This window comes from Delphinapterus leucas, chromosome 3, assembly GCF_059928025.1.
Source record: "Delphinapterus leucas isolate spDelLeu-1000000601 "Yukka" chromosome 3, BTC_Dleu_Yukka2, whole genome shotgun sequence".
Taxonomy (NCBI): Eukaryota; Metazoa; Chordata; class Mammalia; order Artiodactyla; family Monodontidae; genus Delphinapterus; species Delphinapterus leucas.
The window spans coordinates 147354632-147374582 of record NC_143131.1 but is presented as its reverse complement, the minus strand read 5'-3'; the positions used below and the strand labels follow the sequence as shown (position 1 = coordinate 147374582).

At 41.2% G+C, this 19951-nt stretch overlaps 1 protein-coding gene across 1 annotated transcript in view; it reads right to left on the bottom strand.

The window, feature by feature from the left end:
* ATP6V0E1 (ATPase H+ transporting V0 subunit e1) overlaps nucleotides 1–19951 on the bottom strand; it is a 34647-nt gene that overhangs the window by 11788 nt on the left and 2908 nt on the right. Inside the window, exon 2 of the mRNA XM_022595098.3 lies at nucleotides 17733–17780. Within this exon, the coding sequence (XP_022450806.1) occupies nucleotides 17733–17780 (48 nt within the window). The remainder of the gene's footprint in view (nucleotides 1–17732; nucleotides 17781–19951) is intronic.

Genomic DNA, 19951 nt, shown 5'->3' with positions numbered 1-19951 from the left:
TATTTTTAATGTTTCAAATCAAGTGAAACATCTTACTTAAAACAACAACAACAAACCGAAGTTCAAGAAAATTCCTTGGGAAACAGCCCAGGTCAGTTCATTTGAAATGTCCTGGAGGAAATTCCCCCCTCTAACCAGATGAGCTCTTCGTCTGCCCTTCTGATTACTGCCTGACTTCAGATTTTTCTTTAAAGCTGATAAACAGTGGGGAGAACTGGAAGGAGGAAAAAAAAAAAATCCACTCTGAATTGATGGAAGTGGGTGGAGAAAGAGATCATATTCCAATGAATCTACTATTTCACGTGTCCAAGAAAACAGAACTAAATGTACTCTTCATATTTGCCCAAACTGTTCCACATGTCTCCACAACCTGAAGTCCAGCCTAATAACTAACCTGAGCTTATTCAAACTACCGAGGCAGCTATGGCACGGTAACATCTTTCAGAGAACTGAAGAGCTGGAATGCACCAGAGGTCAAGTTCACGGTCCTCATTTTAACAGCAAAGAAACTATGTCCTAGGGAGCTTAATACTCCCACAGCGAATCAGGGATAGAGCTGGAAAGGGAACCCAGGACTTCTGAGTCCCTGATACCAGGCTGCTTCCATGGGGTATTAAGGATGAAACAGATCAGGCAGCCTAGGAGTTCCTCTTTTATTCCACAATCATTTACCAATGCCATGCTCCATCGTCAGGCCCTAAGGATGCTCAGAGGAATCAGCTGAGGGGCCAACCCCCCCACCCTGCCCCCAGGGGCTCATGAGCTTGTGAGAGACAAACCAAGGGTGGGGGCAGAGTATGCTCTGGAAGAGAGAGGCAGAGGGTACTTCATCTACAAACACTCCTGGCCACTTATCTTGAGCTCAGCTCTTGGTTATTAGAATTCTTCAAGCATAAAATACGTCCTCCCCACAGAAAAGGCTATATACCGAGCTCTCTCAAATCCTGCTTTGTTCTTTTGTTCCACATTCAGATATGAGAACAGGGAACAGAGGCATGGTTACTTCCCAGTGATGCACAGGTCAAGCGGATAACTGCTCAGCTTCCCTGCTGGAATAGGGAAGTCCGGCTAGAACTTCTCTTCTGATCTGCTGTCCCTCCAGCGAGGGCCATGATAGGCGTAACCTCTATCACCTCCTTAAGAAACAGCAGAGAAGTGACTTGCCCTGTCTCTACCGAGATGACCTCTGTCAAATATCCTTATCCCAATCCAATGACGCAAATTCTTTCAAGGGCAGCAGTGTTACTATACGCTATTAGAAAATATGGGATTCAGTATTAGACAGGGCTGGATGTTAATTTTAACTACATCAAATATTAGTGGAGTGACTCCAAGCAAGTGAGCTTACAACCCCGAGCCTCAGTTTTCCCTTTTGTAAAATGAAGATAATAATCCCTGCCTCAAGATACTAAGAATTAAAGGAGAGACCTCCCTGGTGGTCCAGCGGTTAAGACTCCACACTCCCAATGCAGGGGGCCCGGGTTCGATCCCTGGTCAGGGAACTAGATCCCGCATGCTGCAACTAAGATCCCATATGCGGCAACGAAGATCCCGCGTGCCACAACTACGAGCTGGCACAGCCAAATAAATAATAAAAAAAAAAAAAAAAAAAGGGCTTCCCTGGTGGCACAGTGGTTAAGAATCCGCCTGCCAATGCAGGGGACACGGGTTCGAGCCCTGGTCCAGTTAGATCCCACATGCCGCAGAGCAACTAAGCCTGTGCACCACAACTACTGAGCCTGTGTGCCACAACTACTGAAGCCTGTGCACCTAGAGCCCATGCTCTGCAACAAGAGAAGCCACCACAATGAGAAGCCCATGCACCGCAACAAAGAGTAGCCCCACTCGCCACAACGAGAGAAAGCCCAGGCACAGCAACAAAGACCCAACGCAGCCAAAAATAAATAAATAAATTTATATTAAAAAAAAAGAATTAAAGGAATAATATATGAAAGTGCTCCGTGTAGTAGCTGACAAACAGGTGTTCAATAAATACTACTTATTCCTTCTCTTTCTCTGTGATACAGCTAAAAATGCATTCAAGCCACAGAATGAAATACAACCTATTTTACTTTACAAAGGAGTTTCTCATGCTGCACTGAGTCATGCTCATCTCCACCTCCTCTCCCGCCCCCACCTGCTCTGCAGTAGGCAGAATTCTAAGATGTTGCTCAAAATTCCCATCCCCTTGCGTACACACCCTGTATAAACAGGGGATGGTGGATATGTAGGGACAGTCACTGCAGTGATTAGATTATAAGATACAGCTGGCTTGACAGAGAAAGACAAATACTGTATATCACTTACATGTGGAATTTTAAAAATAAAACAAACTAGTGAACATAACAAAGCAGAAACAGACTCACAGATACAGAGAACAAACTAGTGGTTACCAACGGGGAGAGGAAGGGAGGAGGGACAATATAAGGGTAGGGAATTAAGAGATACAAACTATTATGTATAAAATTAGCTACAAGGATGTATTGTACAACACAGGGAATACAGCCAATATTTTATAATAACTATAAATGGAATATAACCTTTAAACATTGTGAATCACCATGTTGTACACCTGAAACTTACATAATATTATTCATTAACTATACCTCAAAAAAAAAAAGATACAGCTGGCTTTAAGGGAAATTTCCATCAACAGATGTATGGATAAAGAAGATGTGTGCATGCGCATGCGCGCGCGCGCACGCGCACACACACACACACACACACACACTGGAATACTACCCTGCCATAAAAAGGAATGAAAATGCCATTTGTAGCAATATGGATGGGCCTAGAGATTACTATACGAAGTAAGTCAGACGGAGAAAGACAAATATCATATGATATCACTCATATGTGGAATCTAAAAAAAATGATACAAAGGAACTTATTTATAAAACAGAAACAGACTCACAGACATAGAAAACAAACTTATGGTTACCATAGGGAGAAGGGGAGTGATAAATTAGGAGCTTGAGATTAACAGATACACACTACTATATACAAAATAGATAACCAGCAAGGACCTACTGTACAGTACAGGGAACTATATTCAATATCCTGTAATAACCTATCATGGAAAAAAATCTGAAAAAGAATATATATGTGTGTGTATATATATATGTATATGTATAACTGAATCTCTTTGCTGTACACCTGAAACACTGTAAAGCGACTATACTTCAATTAAAAAAAAAAAAGAAAGAGAATTTACCCCGAGTGAGCATGACCTAATCAGGTGAGCTCCTAAAAGGGACAGGGCTCTCTCTGATGAAGGCCATTTGGAGTGCGTGTATCACTTATTAATTCATTGCCAACCATCTTGCAACGCACCCTTTAACATGTGCTCTGTAATAAAAAACTGAATCCCTTTTTCTCCTTTAAAGTGAGCACGATGTTAAGCTTTCTCAGTAGAGGTAGCTGGAGGGACACAGCATGGGCTAGAAGCTGGGGGAGTGGGTATGAGGACATTTGGTGGAATCTGCACAGGCTCTGGCCCAGCACATGGTTGCTCTTTGATCTAGAGACTTGGCCTGGAAAAAACCTTTCTGCAGCCCTCTCGACATGAAAACCAGAACCCCTACCTGGCCTACATGCTTTGAAGTCCTCCTGATCACACTGGCACAAGAATTCCCACTACCCGGCCACTGATCTCTCCAGCCTGCTCTGCTACCTGCACTTAGAGCGTGGCCAACTGCTTGCCCAGCAACTCCAGACCAACTCCAGACCAACTCCAGCCTGGCCAAACTAATGAACTTCTCTGCTATCTGGTGGGCTGAACTACACCTTCTCCAACAAGGTCTGAATTCTTTCCAAGTTTGTCCTTGCTTGGGTACTCTCCCTGAGCCCTAGGGTACCATATGGAGTTTCCTTCTATCTTATAGTTACTCTTCTGCCATAGTGAATAATTATGTTAAACTTCCTGTGTTTAACCTATTGTGTGGTTGCTACCTCCTTATTGGACCCAGACTGCTACAGGATGAGGAGGATTTGACACAAAGGAAGATTCTCTCTTGCTAGCTTTGAAGATGGAGGAGCTACATGGCAAGGAATGTGAGTGTCATTTAGGAGCTGAGAGCAGCCCCCAACTAATACCCAAGCCAAGGAAATGGGACCTCAGTCCTACAACCACAAGGAACTTAATTCTGCCATAGCCATGGGAGTTTGGAAGAGGACCCCAAGCTCCAGATGAGAAGGCATAAACTTACTTTCCATTAACCTGATGCCAACTGTATCTCTTCTATGGCCCTTGCACTACTACAATACAAAAATAGGAATATGCCCTATTTTTGCCAGCTCTAAAGTTGAATCATCTTTTCCTTTCTTTTCTCCATACTTTCTATACTAGGCCTTCCAGTTCAAATTCTCTTATCTGCCAAATTATAAATGAAAAGATTATATGGTCAGAGTAAGAAAAATAAACTTTTAATATAGTAGATAATAGATAATATAGTAGATAATAATATCTACAGGTACCTAGATTTCCTTTCCACTATCAACAGTCAAGACATCCAAATATTTTACATGAATCCATGAGAGAAATGTAAGCAAGTCTCAGAGCAAAAAACTAAGTGAAGGCAAGTACCCAGAGAGGAAAATAAAGTGACTACAGGTTGTGTTCCATACTTTGAGAGCATAACTAAACCAGATTAACTTCAGCTTTTATTTTCAGACATCGAAGGGCATGAAAAACGGCAGACAAAGCCCAGCGCCCACTGAAGGTAGAAAGTCTAATGAAAGTTTCACCCACACACCGCAAAAAAGCTAAGACCCCAAAGGGTTCTGTCTCAAGATAAGGAAAAATCAAACGACCCCCTTAAGTGGAATGCTAGGAAAATCAACTGTCTCAAATACAAACACCAAGAAGGAAGGAGAAAAACACTGCCATTGAGAACTGGTCTTCATGAAGGTTTGCCAACTACATGGTTTTAAAAAAGAACATACCAAGAATTTTACTTAATTTAATGCCACACTCATGATGGCCTTAGGCACCTGGCAGAAGCAATGTAAATACTTTCTGGAAGAGCCCACCCTCATACCAGGCCCCCAAGAAGTCATACATATAAAACTATAGGGAAAACAGAGAATTCCCTGGTGGTCCAGTGGTTAGGACTCTGCACTTTCATTGCCGAGGGCCCAGGCTCAATCCCTGGTAAGGGAACTAAGATCCTGCAAGCCGTGTGGCACAGTCAAAAGAAAAAACCCAAAAACACACTACAGGGAAAATGGACAGATGGCAGTCAAATATAACTAAATGCATATGGAAACAAGACACCATGAGTGAGAGACAGAAAAGAGCAGACACAAACCTGAAGAGACTTCAGATAACGGAATGATCAGATATGCACTAAAAATAAACTGTCTACTATGTTTTAAGAAATAAGATACACTTAAAACACATGCAGGGAGAAAGAAAGAAGGAGGAAAGGGAGGGAGGGGGGAAGGAGGGGATAGGGAGGGAGAGGGGGAAGGAGGGGATAGGGAGGGAGGGAAAACAAAACTATAAAAGCAGCAAAAAGAACTTCTATAGAAATGAAAAATATAATACCTGAAAATAAAAAAAGTCAACAGGTAAAGTTCTGGTTCTGGTAGTAGCAGAGTGGCTTATATCAGACTCATTCTATAGATAGTAATTATAAACTCTGAACAAAATATGAAAAACAACTAACTGATGGTACTAAAGAGTGCCCAAAGCAGGTAGAGACTAGAAGGGATTCAATCCTTGAAAGAAGGAAGGAAGTTTTATGCAGCATTTCCCCTGAGGACACTGTCCAGTCCGTGTGAAGCTCTAGCAAAACCCTGCAGTCTTATTGGCTTGAGGTATCAACAGATGAAGTTCAGAGCTGCCAGCAGTTAGAAATTAAGAGGGGAAACCACAAAAAGAGATGTGTCACAAAGGGGAGCCCCAAAACCTGTGTATAAATTCCCCTTAACTCCTTGGCTCATCCTTGGACCATGAATGCAAATGCCAAGGACTGGTGGAAGACACCCAGAAGGCCGAAAAAACAGAGCAGAGATTTCCACTGCTGCGCACAACAGCGAAAGAGAACTTGGAGTCTGAAGTTAGAGGGGCTGGGTAAACACCTCAGGCTTTCCACTGAAACCTCAGAAGGGCCACATCTTAATGGAGAACTCACTCAAAGGGCAAAAACGGAAATAGATCTGCCCAACAAAGTGTAAAACCAGCCCTCCACAGGTTTAAGGTGATCAATTAATAATTCAACCGTTTGTTAGAAAAAATTTAACCTTTTTCAGAGGAACAAAGGAGAATCCAGAATGTCTATCATCTACAATATCTAGCATTTAGTAAAAAACACACATGCAAAAACCCCAAGAAATGTAATCAACAATCAAGGACAAAGGAATCAACAGAAGCTGAGTCCAAAATGACACAGATGATCAGTTAAAAGGTAATGTCTCTAAAGTAGGTGTGGCCTGCAAATGGCTATGTACTAGAGGGCAAGGAGCTGGAGTTCTATCTGAGGAAAATCAAGGCCCAGAAAAGCAAAGAAATCCTCCTCCTTCTTATGTTAGCTCATGTAATAAAGGTGTTTATTGATCTAAAACAAACTCAAAACAAAACAGCGTTATAAGTATGGTTAAGGACTTAAAAGAAAAATTGGCTATAAAGAATGAACAGATTGGGAATCTCAGAAAATAAGTTAAAACTTTAAAAAAGAACCAAATGGAAATTCTAGAACTAAAAAGTATAATATATGAACTGAAAAATATTTGGATGGATTTACCAGAGGATTGAAGATGACAGAAATAGTGAACCTGATGAGAAAAACAGAACCTATCCAATCTGAAGAAACAGGGAAAAAATATTGGAAAAAAAAATCAAACAGTCTCTAACATAGGTGGAACTGTAGTCTCAGAAGGAGAATGAATAGAGCAAAAAGAAAAAAAAGTAGACTATAGGCTGAAATTTTCTCAAATTTGGTGGAAAACATTAACTTAAAGATCCAATAGCTCAGCAAACCAATCAGAATAAATTCAAAGAAAACCACACCTATGCACATCACAGTGAAACTACGCTGAAAAGCAAAGATAAAGCGAAAATCTTGATAACATCCAGAGGACAAAGAATGCATAAAGAACAATTATTCAAATTACAGCCAGTCCTCTACAGAAACAATGGAGACCAGAAGATAATGGAAGACCACCTTTAAAGTTGTCTGAAAGAAAGAAAAAAAAATCTTGTCAGCCCAGAAAAAAGTCCTTCAAAAATGAAAGTGAAATAAAGACATTTTCAGATAAACAAAACTGAGGGAATTTGTAGTCAGACCTATCCTGTAACAAATATTAAAGGACGTTCTTCAGGCTGGAAATCCAATCTACAAAAGGAAATGACAAACTTAAAAAATGATAAATATGTAGGCAAATACAAAAGACTTTTTTCTCTTAATTTCTTTATAAGACATATGATTCTTTAAAAATTGTAACACTGTAGTAAGGGTTTTACAACATATAAAGATGTAAAAGATATGATAATAGCACAAGGATGGGGAGTAAATGGAATCACATTGTTGCAAGATTGTTACATTTTACCTGAAATGGTTCAATATTAACTCTAAATAGATTGTGAAAAGTTAAGAATGCATGTTGTAAAAAAAAAAAAAAAAAAAAGAATGCATGTTGTAATCTCTAGAGCAACATTAAAAAAGAAAAATAAAGGAAAAAAAAGAAAAATACAAAAGTATAGCTAAATGCCATTGGAGGAATTAAAACAGAATACTCAAAATATTCAATTAACCTAAAGAAAGGCATAAAAGGACAGAGGAACAAAAAAAGAGTTGAGACAAACAGAAAACAATTAACAAAATAGTGAACCCAAACCTAGCTATATCAATAGTTACATTAATTGTATAAGGAATATCCATTTGGCAAAAGGCAAAGACCGTCAGAATGGATAAAAAAGTAAAAACAAGCCACCTACTGTCTTTGAAAAGGCACATTCTAAATATAAAGACACAGATACAATGAGCATAGGAAAGGTGGTATGGTTATTGATCAAAGTAAAAACTGAGTTAAGGAGTATTACCAAGGATAAAGACTGATATCTTATTAATATAATGACAGAAATGTCAATTCATCAAGAAGACATGACAATCATATATATGCATGCTCCTAATAACAGAGCTTCAAAACATATGAAGCAAAAAAAGGATCTTTCTTTTAAGAAGAGAAATAGAAAAATCCACAATCATAGCTGGTGATTTTAACACCCTCTCTCAGTAATTAATAAAAGCAGACCAAGACAAATCAGTAAGAACAAAGAAGATTCGAACTACCTTGACCTGATGTTTACAGAACACTCTACCCAACAACTGGAGGATATACATTCTTTTCAAGTGCACATGGAATGGTTATCAAGATAAGACCATATGCTAAGCCATAAAATACATCCCCATTTCAAAAGACTGAAATCTTACATAATATACCTTCTGATAAGATATCTAGAAAGGTGCCAAATATGTGGAAATTAAACACCACAATTCTGAAAATGAAAGTACAGCATCATCAAAATTTGTAGGGTCTAGGTAAAGTGATGCTTAAAGGGAATTTTATGGTATTAAACACTTACATTTAAAAAGAAGGAGGGATGGACTTCCCTGGTGGCGCAGTGGTTAAGAATCTGCCTGCCAATGCAGGGGACATGGGTTCAATCCCTGGTCTGGGAAGATCCCACATGACGTGGAGCAACTAAGCCCGTGCGCCACAACTACTGAGCATGCACTCTAGAGCCCGCGAGCCACAACTACTGGGCCCACACGCCACAATTACTGAAGACTGCATGCTCTAGGGCCCATGTGCCGCAACTACTGAGCCCACGTGCTGCAACTACTGAAGCCCGTGTGCCTAGAGCTTGTGCTCCGCAACAAGAGAAGCTACCGCACCGCAACGAAGAGTAGCCCCCGCTTGCCACAACTAGAGAGAAAAGCCCACACACAGCAACGAAGACCCAATGCAGCCAAAAAATTAAATTAATTAAATTTAAAACAAATAAAAATAAAACAAAAATAAAATAAAAATAATAAAAAGAAGGAGGGACTTCCTTAGTGGCACAGTGGTTAAGACTCTGTGCTCCCAATGTAGGGTGCCCGGGTTCGATCCCTGGCCAGGGAACTAGATCCCACATGCATGCCACAACTAAGAGTTCACATGCCACAACTAAGGAGCCCACAAGCTGCAACTAAGGAGCCCGCCTGCCACAACTAAGACCAGGCACAACCAAATAAATGAATTAAAAAAAAAAAGGGAAGTTTAAATCAATGCTCTTAGTTTCCACTTTAACAGCCTACCTGGAAAAAAAGAGCAAATTAAACCCAAAGTAAGGAGAAGGAAACAAAGAAAAGAGAACTGAAATAAATGAAGAGATATACCATGTTCATTATCAGAAGACTCAATATTGTTTGCTCTCTCCAAACTTATCTACAGATTCAACACAACCCCAATTAAAATTTCAACAGGTTTTTTTTTTGTTGTTGAAACTGACAAGTTGATTCTAAAATGTATATGGCTATTTTAGAATAGCCAAAATAAACTTGAAGAACAAACAGAGGACTTACATTTCCTGATTTCAATATAAAGCTATAGTAATCAAAAGAGTGTGGTATTATCATAAGGCTGGACAAACAGATCAATGAACAGAATAGACAGTCTGTAAATAGACTCACACATATATGGTCAAACCATTTTGAACAAAGATGCCAAAGCAATTTAATGGAGAAGGGCAAGTCTTTTCAACAAATGGCGCAGTGACCACTAGATATCTGTATTGGGAAAACAAAACAAAACAACAGCAACAAAAACAAAGCTTGACCCCACCATTTTAGTGCCAGTGGCCCTTGGAAGCAGTCTTGCCTAACTGCCAAACCCTCTCCAAGGTCAGGCTATAGCGGAAAGCCTTTAGGTCCAAGTCCTTGCTTAATAAGGTAAATGATAAGAAGTTGTTCAACAGGTCTCATATCTTTGTTTACCTCAATTTTTGCCGGAAAAAAATTTTCCAGACCTCCCAGGACCATCTAATATGACCCAAATCCCATTCCCAGCCTGCTCTGCTCTTCTCAACACTCGATCCAACTTCGCTCCCTTTTGTTTCTCCCAAACCCTTGTACTGTGTTCTCTGTAACTTGGTCAGTGATCTGCCACTCATACCTTCTATTCTCGCACTTCCCCAACTCCAGCATCACTGAAGCCGGGCTCCCCCCTGAGGCTCTCTCAAGCTGAGAAGGCTGCTTATTCTTACAACAGACAGCTCAGGCTTTGGCAATGGCATCAATAACTTCTTTGCTCCCTCTGCTGCCTGCAGACAATTCTCTCCCACTCTCATGAAGAACTGCCTTCTGCTTGGGTATGTGTGCCTACTGACTTTACAACCCTCTCATTTGTCCCAGTCACTCCCCCTTATTTGACAAAGGAGGCTTGAGTTTGCCCTTTGCTGGCTCTTCCTCATCTCTACAACACCTAAATGTTGGCATTCCTCAGGTTTGGCCCTAACCTCTCTTCTCTTCTCTCGCCATCCTTCCCTTTGGTCAGGTTTCTCCACCTTAGCACTACTGACATCTGGGGCTGCATAATTCTGCACTGGGGGGAGGAGGGCTGCACTGTGCAGCGTAGGATGTTCAGCAGCATCCCTGGCCTCTACCTACTGGATGCCAGCCTCATAGAAAACCACTGTCTTAGGCAATTACATGCACTCGTATGGCCTCCAATCTCTCTTCTTATATCCAGTTTACTATTTGATATCTCTTAGAAGGCTCACAGGCATCTCAATCTTCGCACGAACTCAACTGAAGTTTTGTTTTGAAATTTGTCCTGTCCCAAGTCTTCACCATCTTGGTAAATGGCCCAATCCAGAAACCAAGGACCCACCGCTGATTCCTCCCACCTCCTCCACCTGCAGGACCAATAAATTCTACTCCCAAATTAGTTCTCAAATCTGTGCACCCCCTTTATCTTCACTATCACCACCTCAGACCAAACCACAAAGATTCCTCACCTGAATGAATGCCGTAACCTCCTAACTTGTGGCCCTGCTTCCACTCTGGCCTCCAAGCAGTCTGCTCTCCACAGAGCAGCCAAAGTGGTCATCTGACCAAATCACTCCGTTATTTAAAATCTGAAAAGATTTCCTATCCATTTAAAATAAAACCTAAACCCCAAGCCCATAAAATCCTACATGACCTGGCCCTCACCTAAATCCCAAACCTACCACTCCTCGCCTCACTATTAAACCCCATCACACTACCCTCCCAGAACATTCCAAGCTCCTTACCTCTCAATGCCTTGGTGTTTGCAGAAGACCGGGCCCTCCAGCTGCCGCCATGGCTGACTCCTCCTCCAACAGGCTTTCTGTGAGCGCTCTCAGTAAACCCTCCCTCCCTCCCACCCCTTCACTGTTCTCTATCACAGCACCCTGTTTGGCTCCTTAAAGCACCTTCTCACCGTGTCTATTACAAATCAAGAACAGCTTTGCTGCTACTGTTGTTAACCTGCCTGTCTGACTCCCTTCACTGGACTGTCACCTCTAGGAGGGCAGGGACGTGGTTCTCTATCATAAACCCAGGAACTGGCACAGAGTAGGTATTCTACGAAATGCTTACTGGTTGAATTCTAGGGGAAGATGGGTAACAAAGCTGTGGAACAAACAGACAACTATAAATGAGAGATACAAACAGAAAAACCCACGAAGGCAACAAGCAAATTAGCTAAAACAGAACATGGCTTCCTCTGGCTATCCACCTGAGTTCCAAGCTGAAAGGAGGAAGGGCAGGAGGACTTCATATCTCAGGAACAAATTTAATTTTAATTACCCACTGTTTTCCAGGACTGATGCCGCTATTTCCTTTTATTAGCAGACATCACCAAACAAGATAGGAGAGAGACACACAAAAATTACCAATCTATGGAGAGACAAGACAGACATTTCACCTACGCCAAACACATTTCCTGTCTGAAGGAGCTTCAAAGCTGGAGGTGAAGACAGACCCCGCCAACCAGCTAACAGAAGGTCATATACAGGTGCTTCTACTGGCCAAAGGTGAGACAATTTGAACACCAAAGGGATACTAATTATACTGGACTGAAATACATCAAATATGTTTAATTGTATCAGATCATAACAAAAATCATTACTCACCACTGGAAGATGCTAAGGAAACAATTTATTATTTTGAAACAGGTAAGCAGAGAGAACAGCACACATATATCCTAGCTTTCCCTTGTGAACCGTTTTTCAGTTATTTGAATAACAAAATATTTGATGAAGTAAATCTTTATGGACATATTCTAGCTAATGAATAAATAAGAAGTTATAGAAATAGAACATCATCAGTGATGCCAACAACACAAAGAAAAATCAGACGTGATGTACCCCTGATGAAAATATCAACACCATTTATAAAACAGACTTAACAAAAAATTGAACCTGAATGTGATCTAGCCCTTAAGTATGACTACCAATTTACAGGAAATACAGAAGAAAGAGGATTATGTTAAATGACACCATGGGTATGCAGTTAATAAGAAACAGACTCTGGAAAACTATGGGGCAAACAATCTGGGTTTTTTTCTATTAAAATATGCCAGGAAAAAAAGAGATTTGGAGAAGAAACCAATAGAGACTTGAAAGACACATCGCTAATCGCAATGCAGGGTCTTTATGAGCATCTTCATTCAAACAAACTGTAAAATAAATAAATAAAGTATATGAGACAACTACAGGAATTTAAATGATATTTGATGATATAAAGGAATTAACTTTTTTTGTGTGATAATGGTTTGGGACTATACTTGAAAAAAGAACGATTACCTTTTAGAGATATACATATATTGAAATATTTACAGATAAACTGATGTCTGGGATTTGCTTCAAAAAAATCTGGGGTGGAAAGGGAAAGTGTGTGGGGATTTAACAAGACTGGCCATGAGTTGATAAATTTTTCAACATGGATGACAGACACGTGAAGGTTCATTTATTACATTATTCTACTTTTGTAGAGAGCATACAGTATGTTTTAAAAGTCCAAAAAGAGAAAGCTTAAAAAACAAAACAAAGCATGCTATAGTAAAGAACATTCTAGAAACTGACTAGCTGTGGGTACTTGGTGGGAAACCAAAGTGAAGAACCCTGGCCCTGGGAGATAATCATGTCCTGTCCCCAAACTGGCTCTAGAGGCAGGACCAAAGCAAGGTTGGGCTCAACTGTGTATCTGCAAATTCCTAGACACTTAGGGGAAAGTGTGTGAAAGCTGTGCAGGTCCTGCGTGATGGTCAGTATTAGGGGGCTGGAGAAGTGAGTGAGGCGGACTCGTTTGGGGGCCACAGAGTAGGGCTTTGGGAGAATGAGTAGATGAGGAAACCTCTTTGGGAAGTGATTGGCAGCTTCACTGGCTCTCTGTTTTGCTGTCTGTCTCCCCTCCCTAAAGAGGGCAGGGAGGGGACTTCCCTGGTGGCACAGTGGTTAAGAATCCGCCTACCAATGCAGGGGAGACGGGTTCGAGCTCTGGTCCGGGAAGATCCCACATGCCGCAGAGCAACTAAGCCCGTGCACCACAACTACTGAGCCCGCGAGCCACAACTACTGAGCCCGTGTGCCGCAACTACTGAAGCCTGCATGCCTAGAGCCTGCGCTCCGCCACTAGAGAAACCACCGCAATGAGAAGCCTGTGCACCGCAACGAAGAGTAGGCCCCTGCTCACCACAACTAGAGCGAGCCCACGCGCAGCAACGAAGATCCAACGCAGCCAAAAATAAATTAAAAATATAAATGAATTTATTTAAAAAAGAGGGCAGGCAGAATATTTCTGCTATATATCCAGTGCCTGGTACACAGTAGGTTCATTATAGTACTATTAGTATATATTATTATTAACAATAAATAAGTTGAGTGAATGAACTCTAATAAGGCCCAATAAAATGAATGCTACAAAGGCAATGTAAGCAAACTGTGCTTACAAGTAACATACAGTTCTTTGAATTAAAATAATTTATTTTTAAAAATCACTGATAATACTATATTTTTCTTATCCTTTGTTATAAGTTTTCACACACAGCATCTTATTTAAAAATTTACCAAACCACACTACAACATAATCAGGCCAAATATTATTCAGCCTAGCAGAACCAAGGTCTCCTGGTCTCCTAGTCAGCATTTTTTTCCCTATATCACTCTGCTGGTAAGATTTACAATTAGTCAAGAGCTAAAGATACAGCATGTTTTCCAAGAAGCAATTGTACCTTCACAATACAACACTAAATTTCTACTTTACCCCTAGGATGTGAGTTTTGTAACTCTGGGTAAGCTACAACATAACCCGACATTAACAACTAACCAAAGACCAAGAGAAAGTATAGAATAGTAACTAAAAGGCCTGTATGCTTAAGAAACAAAAGTGATCTTGTGCCTTAGAGAGGAAACCAGATGTAGAGCATTCAGACTTTACTCTGCTGAGCTAGCAACACAAGCTGGTTGTACTGGCAGAGATCCTGATTTATTCAGAGCTCAAACAAGGTTCTGCTGGCAGAATCTAACCTTGAACTAGAACAAACTGGAAGGAGGGAAAAAGTGCCACAAAGAGAAGGCAATTCAAAAGTCTATGAATGTATTTCAAAACATGACTTTGTTTAGGAAATCTAGTTTCTTTGGGGGTGTCTTAATTGCAAATGAAGTATTTTCAAGAAACTATATGTAGTGGTGCCAAACAGTAAAGTGTCCTTTGAATTTCAAATTAAATTTGTTACAGAAATCCCACCCCTTTGTGGAATAAGGTATGTAAAATACTTGGGATTTGAATTCCACCTGTATGCTTCAGGCAGATATTTCGCTAAATAGGATATATGATCAGGTTTCAAAGAAACAAAAGAAAAAAACAATTGCATAAAGTCTATACCACCCAGCTCATTTCCCCATAAAATGGCCTCCATAAGCATTTAATGTTGGAACACTGTGTACTAACTAACTTTATTAATACATCGATGACAGTACTGACCCACTGACAATAGAGCAGTCACCAGCACATTGGGACAAAGGAAAAAAGCTAGACAGCAAGAGAGGTAAGGGCTCACAGACTGTCCTCAACTAAGTCACTAATACTCAAAGTGACACCATTTCCAACCAAGTCCAATTATTTTATTTTATACTTGAAAGTGAAGATAGGAGGCATGAGACTGACAGGTCTCCTGCCTGTTTTAAAGACAGTATCAGGGGCTTCCCTGGTGGAGCAGTGGTTAAGAACCCGCCTGCCAATGTAGGGACACGGGCTCGAGCCCTGGTCCGGGAAGATCCCACATGCCGCGGAGCAACTAAGCCCATGCGCCACAACTACTGAGTCTGCACTCTAGAGCCCGCAAGCCACAACTACTGAGCCCACGTGCCACAACTACTGAAGCCCGCGTGCCTAGAGCCTGTGCTTCGCAACAAGAGAAACCGTGACAATGAGAAGCCCGTGCACCGCAACCAAGAGTAGCCCCCGCTCACCACAACTAGAGAAAGCCCGCACACAGCAACGAAGACCCAACACAGCCATAAATAAATAAATAAATTTATTTAAAAAAAAAAAAAACTAAAAAAAAAGAGAATAACAGGAAAATTAACCAGATTTCAAAGACGACGGAGGACCAGAAAGTCACAAAACATTTTAACCTCATCTTGGTTTAATCTCAAGTCATTCCTCTGCTCAATAATTTTGTCTTTTTATTTTTATTTTTATTTTTTTTAAGACCCCACCACTAACCTTACTGCTCATGCAGCAGAGATCAAAGGAATGAAAACAAAGGCTTTTTCAATTACAGGACCACTCCTTGGCTCCTGGATTGATTAAGAGCTTCCTTGCTGGAATTTCAAGAGGAGATTCGGTAGGATAGGCTGGTACTCAGTCACCCCTACTTAAACGAGGAATTCTTGATGATGCATGTACTTCTTCTCATTTACTCTTTAGAGTTAAACACAGCTAGGATAAGAATGCCCTCTATTCGCTACATGTCAGACTTCCATTCTGGGGGCTGAGCTATGACCTGAAAAGGCCTCTTTTTTACCTTTCCAACTAAAACGAAAAGACTAAACAAGCCAACTGCATAAAGTCTCATCACATAAGCACTCGTATCAAGGCAGTCAAACAACATCATCATCATTTAGCCAAACTTCTATAGTGCTATATGATTCAGCTTTAAACACTTCAAGTTGCACTGAAGCAAGTGACCAAATGGCCAGATAGCCAAAATTCATGGTAATAACTCTTTGTCAGGGGCAGATTTTGATCTCTGCCAACAACCAGAATTGGCTCATACCCACAAACCTCTTTGAAAAACCTTAGTGCAAAAGTCCCAGGGTACAAGAAATTCATAGATTCAGAGCCACGGCCTTTCATCACAGGATTAGAATGCTGCTTCCTACCACATGTGGGCACTAAGCAAGAGCTGGCCATCACCAATACTTTCCATATAAGGAAGTCTCAGGAAGCTAGCAAGCTCTCTTTAAGGAAAGAGCATTGCTGGCTCTAAACTCTTAACAAGCAATCCCTAAAAGGATAAATTCTATGGTATGTGAAATATATCTCAATTAAAAAAAAAAAGAAAGAATAGTTCAACTGGGACTTCCTTGGTAGCACAGTGGTTAAGAATCCACCTGCCAATGCAGGGGACACGGGTTCGTGCCCCGGTCCGGGAAGATCCCACATGCCGCGGAGCGGCTGGGCCTGTGAGCCATGGCTGCTGAGCCTGTGTGTCCAGAGCCTGTGCTCCGCAACGGGAGAGGCCACAACAGTGAGAGGCCCGTGTACCGCAAAAAAATAAAAAATAATAATAGTTCAAATGCAGTTTTGCCATTTTTAACAGTATTCCAAAAATATATGTTGAGAAATTACCTCACATATCCTAAAGCTTTCATTCAAGTTTATATAATCTATTCGAACAGATGCCAATTATTATCATACTTTGATACAGTGTATAATAAATTGTTTAAAAAAATTACCCTTACTCTACTCAATCACAATTCTAGCTCAACTTCTATTCATGAGATAAAACAAAAGTTATAATAAAGAATGGCAGGACTTCCCTGGTGGCGCAGTGGTTAAGAATCCACCTGCCAACGCAGGGGACATGGGTTCGAGCCCTGGTCCAGGAAGATCCCACATGCCGCAGAGCAACTAAGCCCGTGCACCACAACTACTGAGCCTGCGCTCTACAGCCCATGAGCCACAACTACTGAGCCCATGTACCACAACTACGGAAGCCCACGTGCCTAGAGCCCGTGCTCTGCAACAAGAGAAGCCCCAACTCGCCACAACTAGAGAAAGCCCACGCACAGCAATGAAGACCCAACGCAGACAAAAATAAATACATACATAATAAAGAATGGCTTTATTGGTTTCACAGTGAGATATTTAAGTGAAATGAGTAGGCTCAAATACTTCACAGTAGTAAAATATAAAGCAGTACGATGACAATTTCTGGCTAATTGTATGATTGAAATTTGTGCCAAATAAATTACACTTGTATTGCCAGAAGAACTGAGCATCTGTACAGTTCTTTGGTAAATATACTGAACACAGGAAAAGTGTTCTTTTCAACCTTAGGATACTATCTCTAGATGTTACACCAGGAACAAGCCCCAGTGAAACAAAAATGTAAAGTTTCATGACAATCATGCTCCACTTATTTAACTTTTATTCACACATATGATAAATACCAGGAATAACCGCTTATTGTTTTAGGAAAAAACTACTTACAAGAGATAGCAGCAAACGGAACAGGTCACCAACATGGTGATGATAACTCTGGAGAAAAAAAAAAGTGCAAGCATTAGATAACTAGCAAACTATGCAGACTTTGCAGGAGGTTTAAGTTCCCTTCCCAGGTGATCAAACCTGGCAAGGATTGCACAACCAGGAAAATACATCTGAATCTGTTCAAACACCGGAGACAGCAGGGTGCCCTGGGGTGCACACAGCAGAATTCTACGGAAGTCATTAACATTTGTATTTAAGGGAATGTGTACTGATGCCACAGTTTAGGGGTCTAATCCAAACCCATCTGAAACTGAACACAAAAGGCTGTACTGGTAATAGCTTTGACATCCAAGTAACTGCCCTATTTGGTATATGAAATGACACTATACTGCTAAAAATGTTACTAAGTCCAAGCTCGCTCTGCTCACCGCACGACAGGCCAATGAATCGGAGACGAGGTGTTGAGGAAAGGGATACGACTTTATTGGGAAAGCCGGCAGCCCGAGAAGATGGCAGACTGGTGTCTCCGAAAAACCATCTTCTCTGGGTCTGGATGCCAGTTTCTTTTATAGAATCAGAGAGGGAGAGGCGGTGAGGAAGTAAAGTAAAAAGGCAGAACAGAGGGGGAGAGGCGGTGAGGAAGTAAAGTAAAAGGGCCATCAGTCTTGCAAAACATCTGGAATGACCAGCCTCGGTGAGGGGATGTGTTAGTTTCTTCTTTTTTGCAGTCATTCACAGGTGAGCAGGGCTAGCAGAGGGACAGGGTTCCCTGAGGCAGGCCATTATGTATGATTATAATAACAAAAGCAATGAAAAGCGAAGGTTAAAGTCAAAGAAACAGATCCAATGTGGAGTCCGATTTAGCTCTTCCGTGTTACCAAAATATTACTTTCTAGCCTTGACCTCTCCCCATCTCCATTCCTGTCTGAAAAATAGTTAAACCTGGGTCTCTGATCAGCTGAATTTCAACGTTTAAAAAACTGAATTCATGATATTCTTTTCCAATTTCTCTTTCCAAATTTAAATCTCCTACTCCAGAGAAGCTCTGCCATTTCCACCCATCTGACCCACCCCTCCAATCTGTCATCTTTTTACTCATGCCTCCCCTGCACCTTCAGTCATCAAATGCTGTGGATTAGTCCTTTGAAGCAGCTCTCCTTATGTGGATTTTTTTCATTTCTATTCCCATCGTTAAAATCAAAATTTATCAGGTCTGCCTGGCTAACTGCTGGCAGATTCAAAACTTTCTTCCTTCCCTTTCATTCTATCCATACAATCTTTCATTCATTCCTACAATCACCTTGGGTTAATCTTTCTAATATATTCCTTTCATTACATCACTCTGCAGCTTATCACCTTTCAATGCCCCCCCCATCATTCACAGGCGTGACTTCCAAAGAGGGGGTCTCCACAGCCCATAGGGTAAGAAAGACTATCTCCTAGAAGGCAGGGGGCAAATATCTGAACTCCTATATATATTATGTTTAACTCATCCTTTAGAAATTCTGTGTGTGTGCATGTATTTTCTGTGGTTAATACATTGGCTTGTCCATTCAACAGATTCAGAGTGACTTGTATGCACCAGGCTCTGGGGAGAGAGGAGTGAACAAAAGGGATGAAAACCCCTGAAGTTTAGCAAAGCAAAGGTTCCTGGTGAGAGGGTATCAGGCATTCAAAGAGGACAGAGGCCAGTGTGGCTGAGCTGAGCAAGGACAGTCTGGTAGGAAGTGAGGTCAGAGGTATCTTGGTAGCCTCTGAAAGGAAAAGGGAAGCTATTTTGGAGGGATTTGAGGAGAGGACTGACAAAATCTGACCCAAATTCTAATAGGATCTCTCTGCAGGGTGGAAATAGACTAGGGAAGAGAAAGCAAAAGGAAAAGCAGAAAAACCAGTTAGTGGGGAATTGCACCAATGGACCACTCTGGTAGCAGTGCCTGTAGTGAGAACTGGTCAGACTCTGGATATATCCTGAAGGCACATTCTTCAAAACATGTACCTTATAGTACATATATAAATAGGTATTGGGGGTTGCACATCATGTTTATTATTCTCCATCCCAAGCTTCTGCTCATCTTCTTCCATTCCCCTGCCCCAACCTGGAATCCCTCCCTCAGTCTTTCCCTTCCCCAAAAGACCAACTCAGAGATCGGAAACAGCTGAGGCCCCTTTGTACTACTTGATTAATAGTTCGATATCAAACGCTCCCTCATGGGAATTCC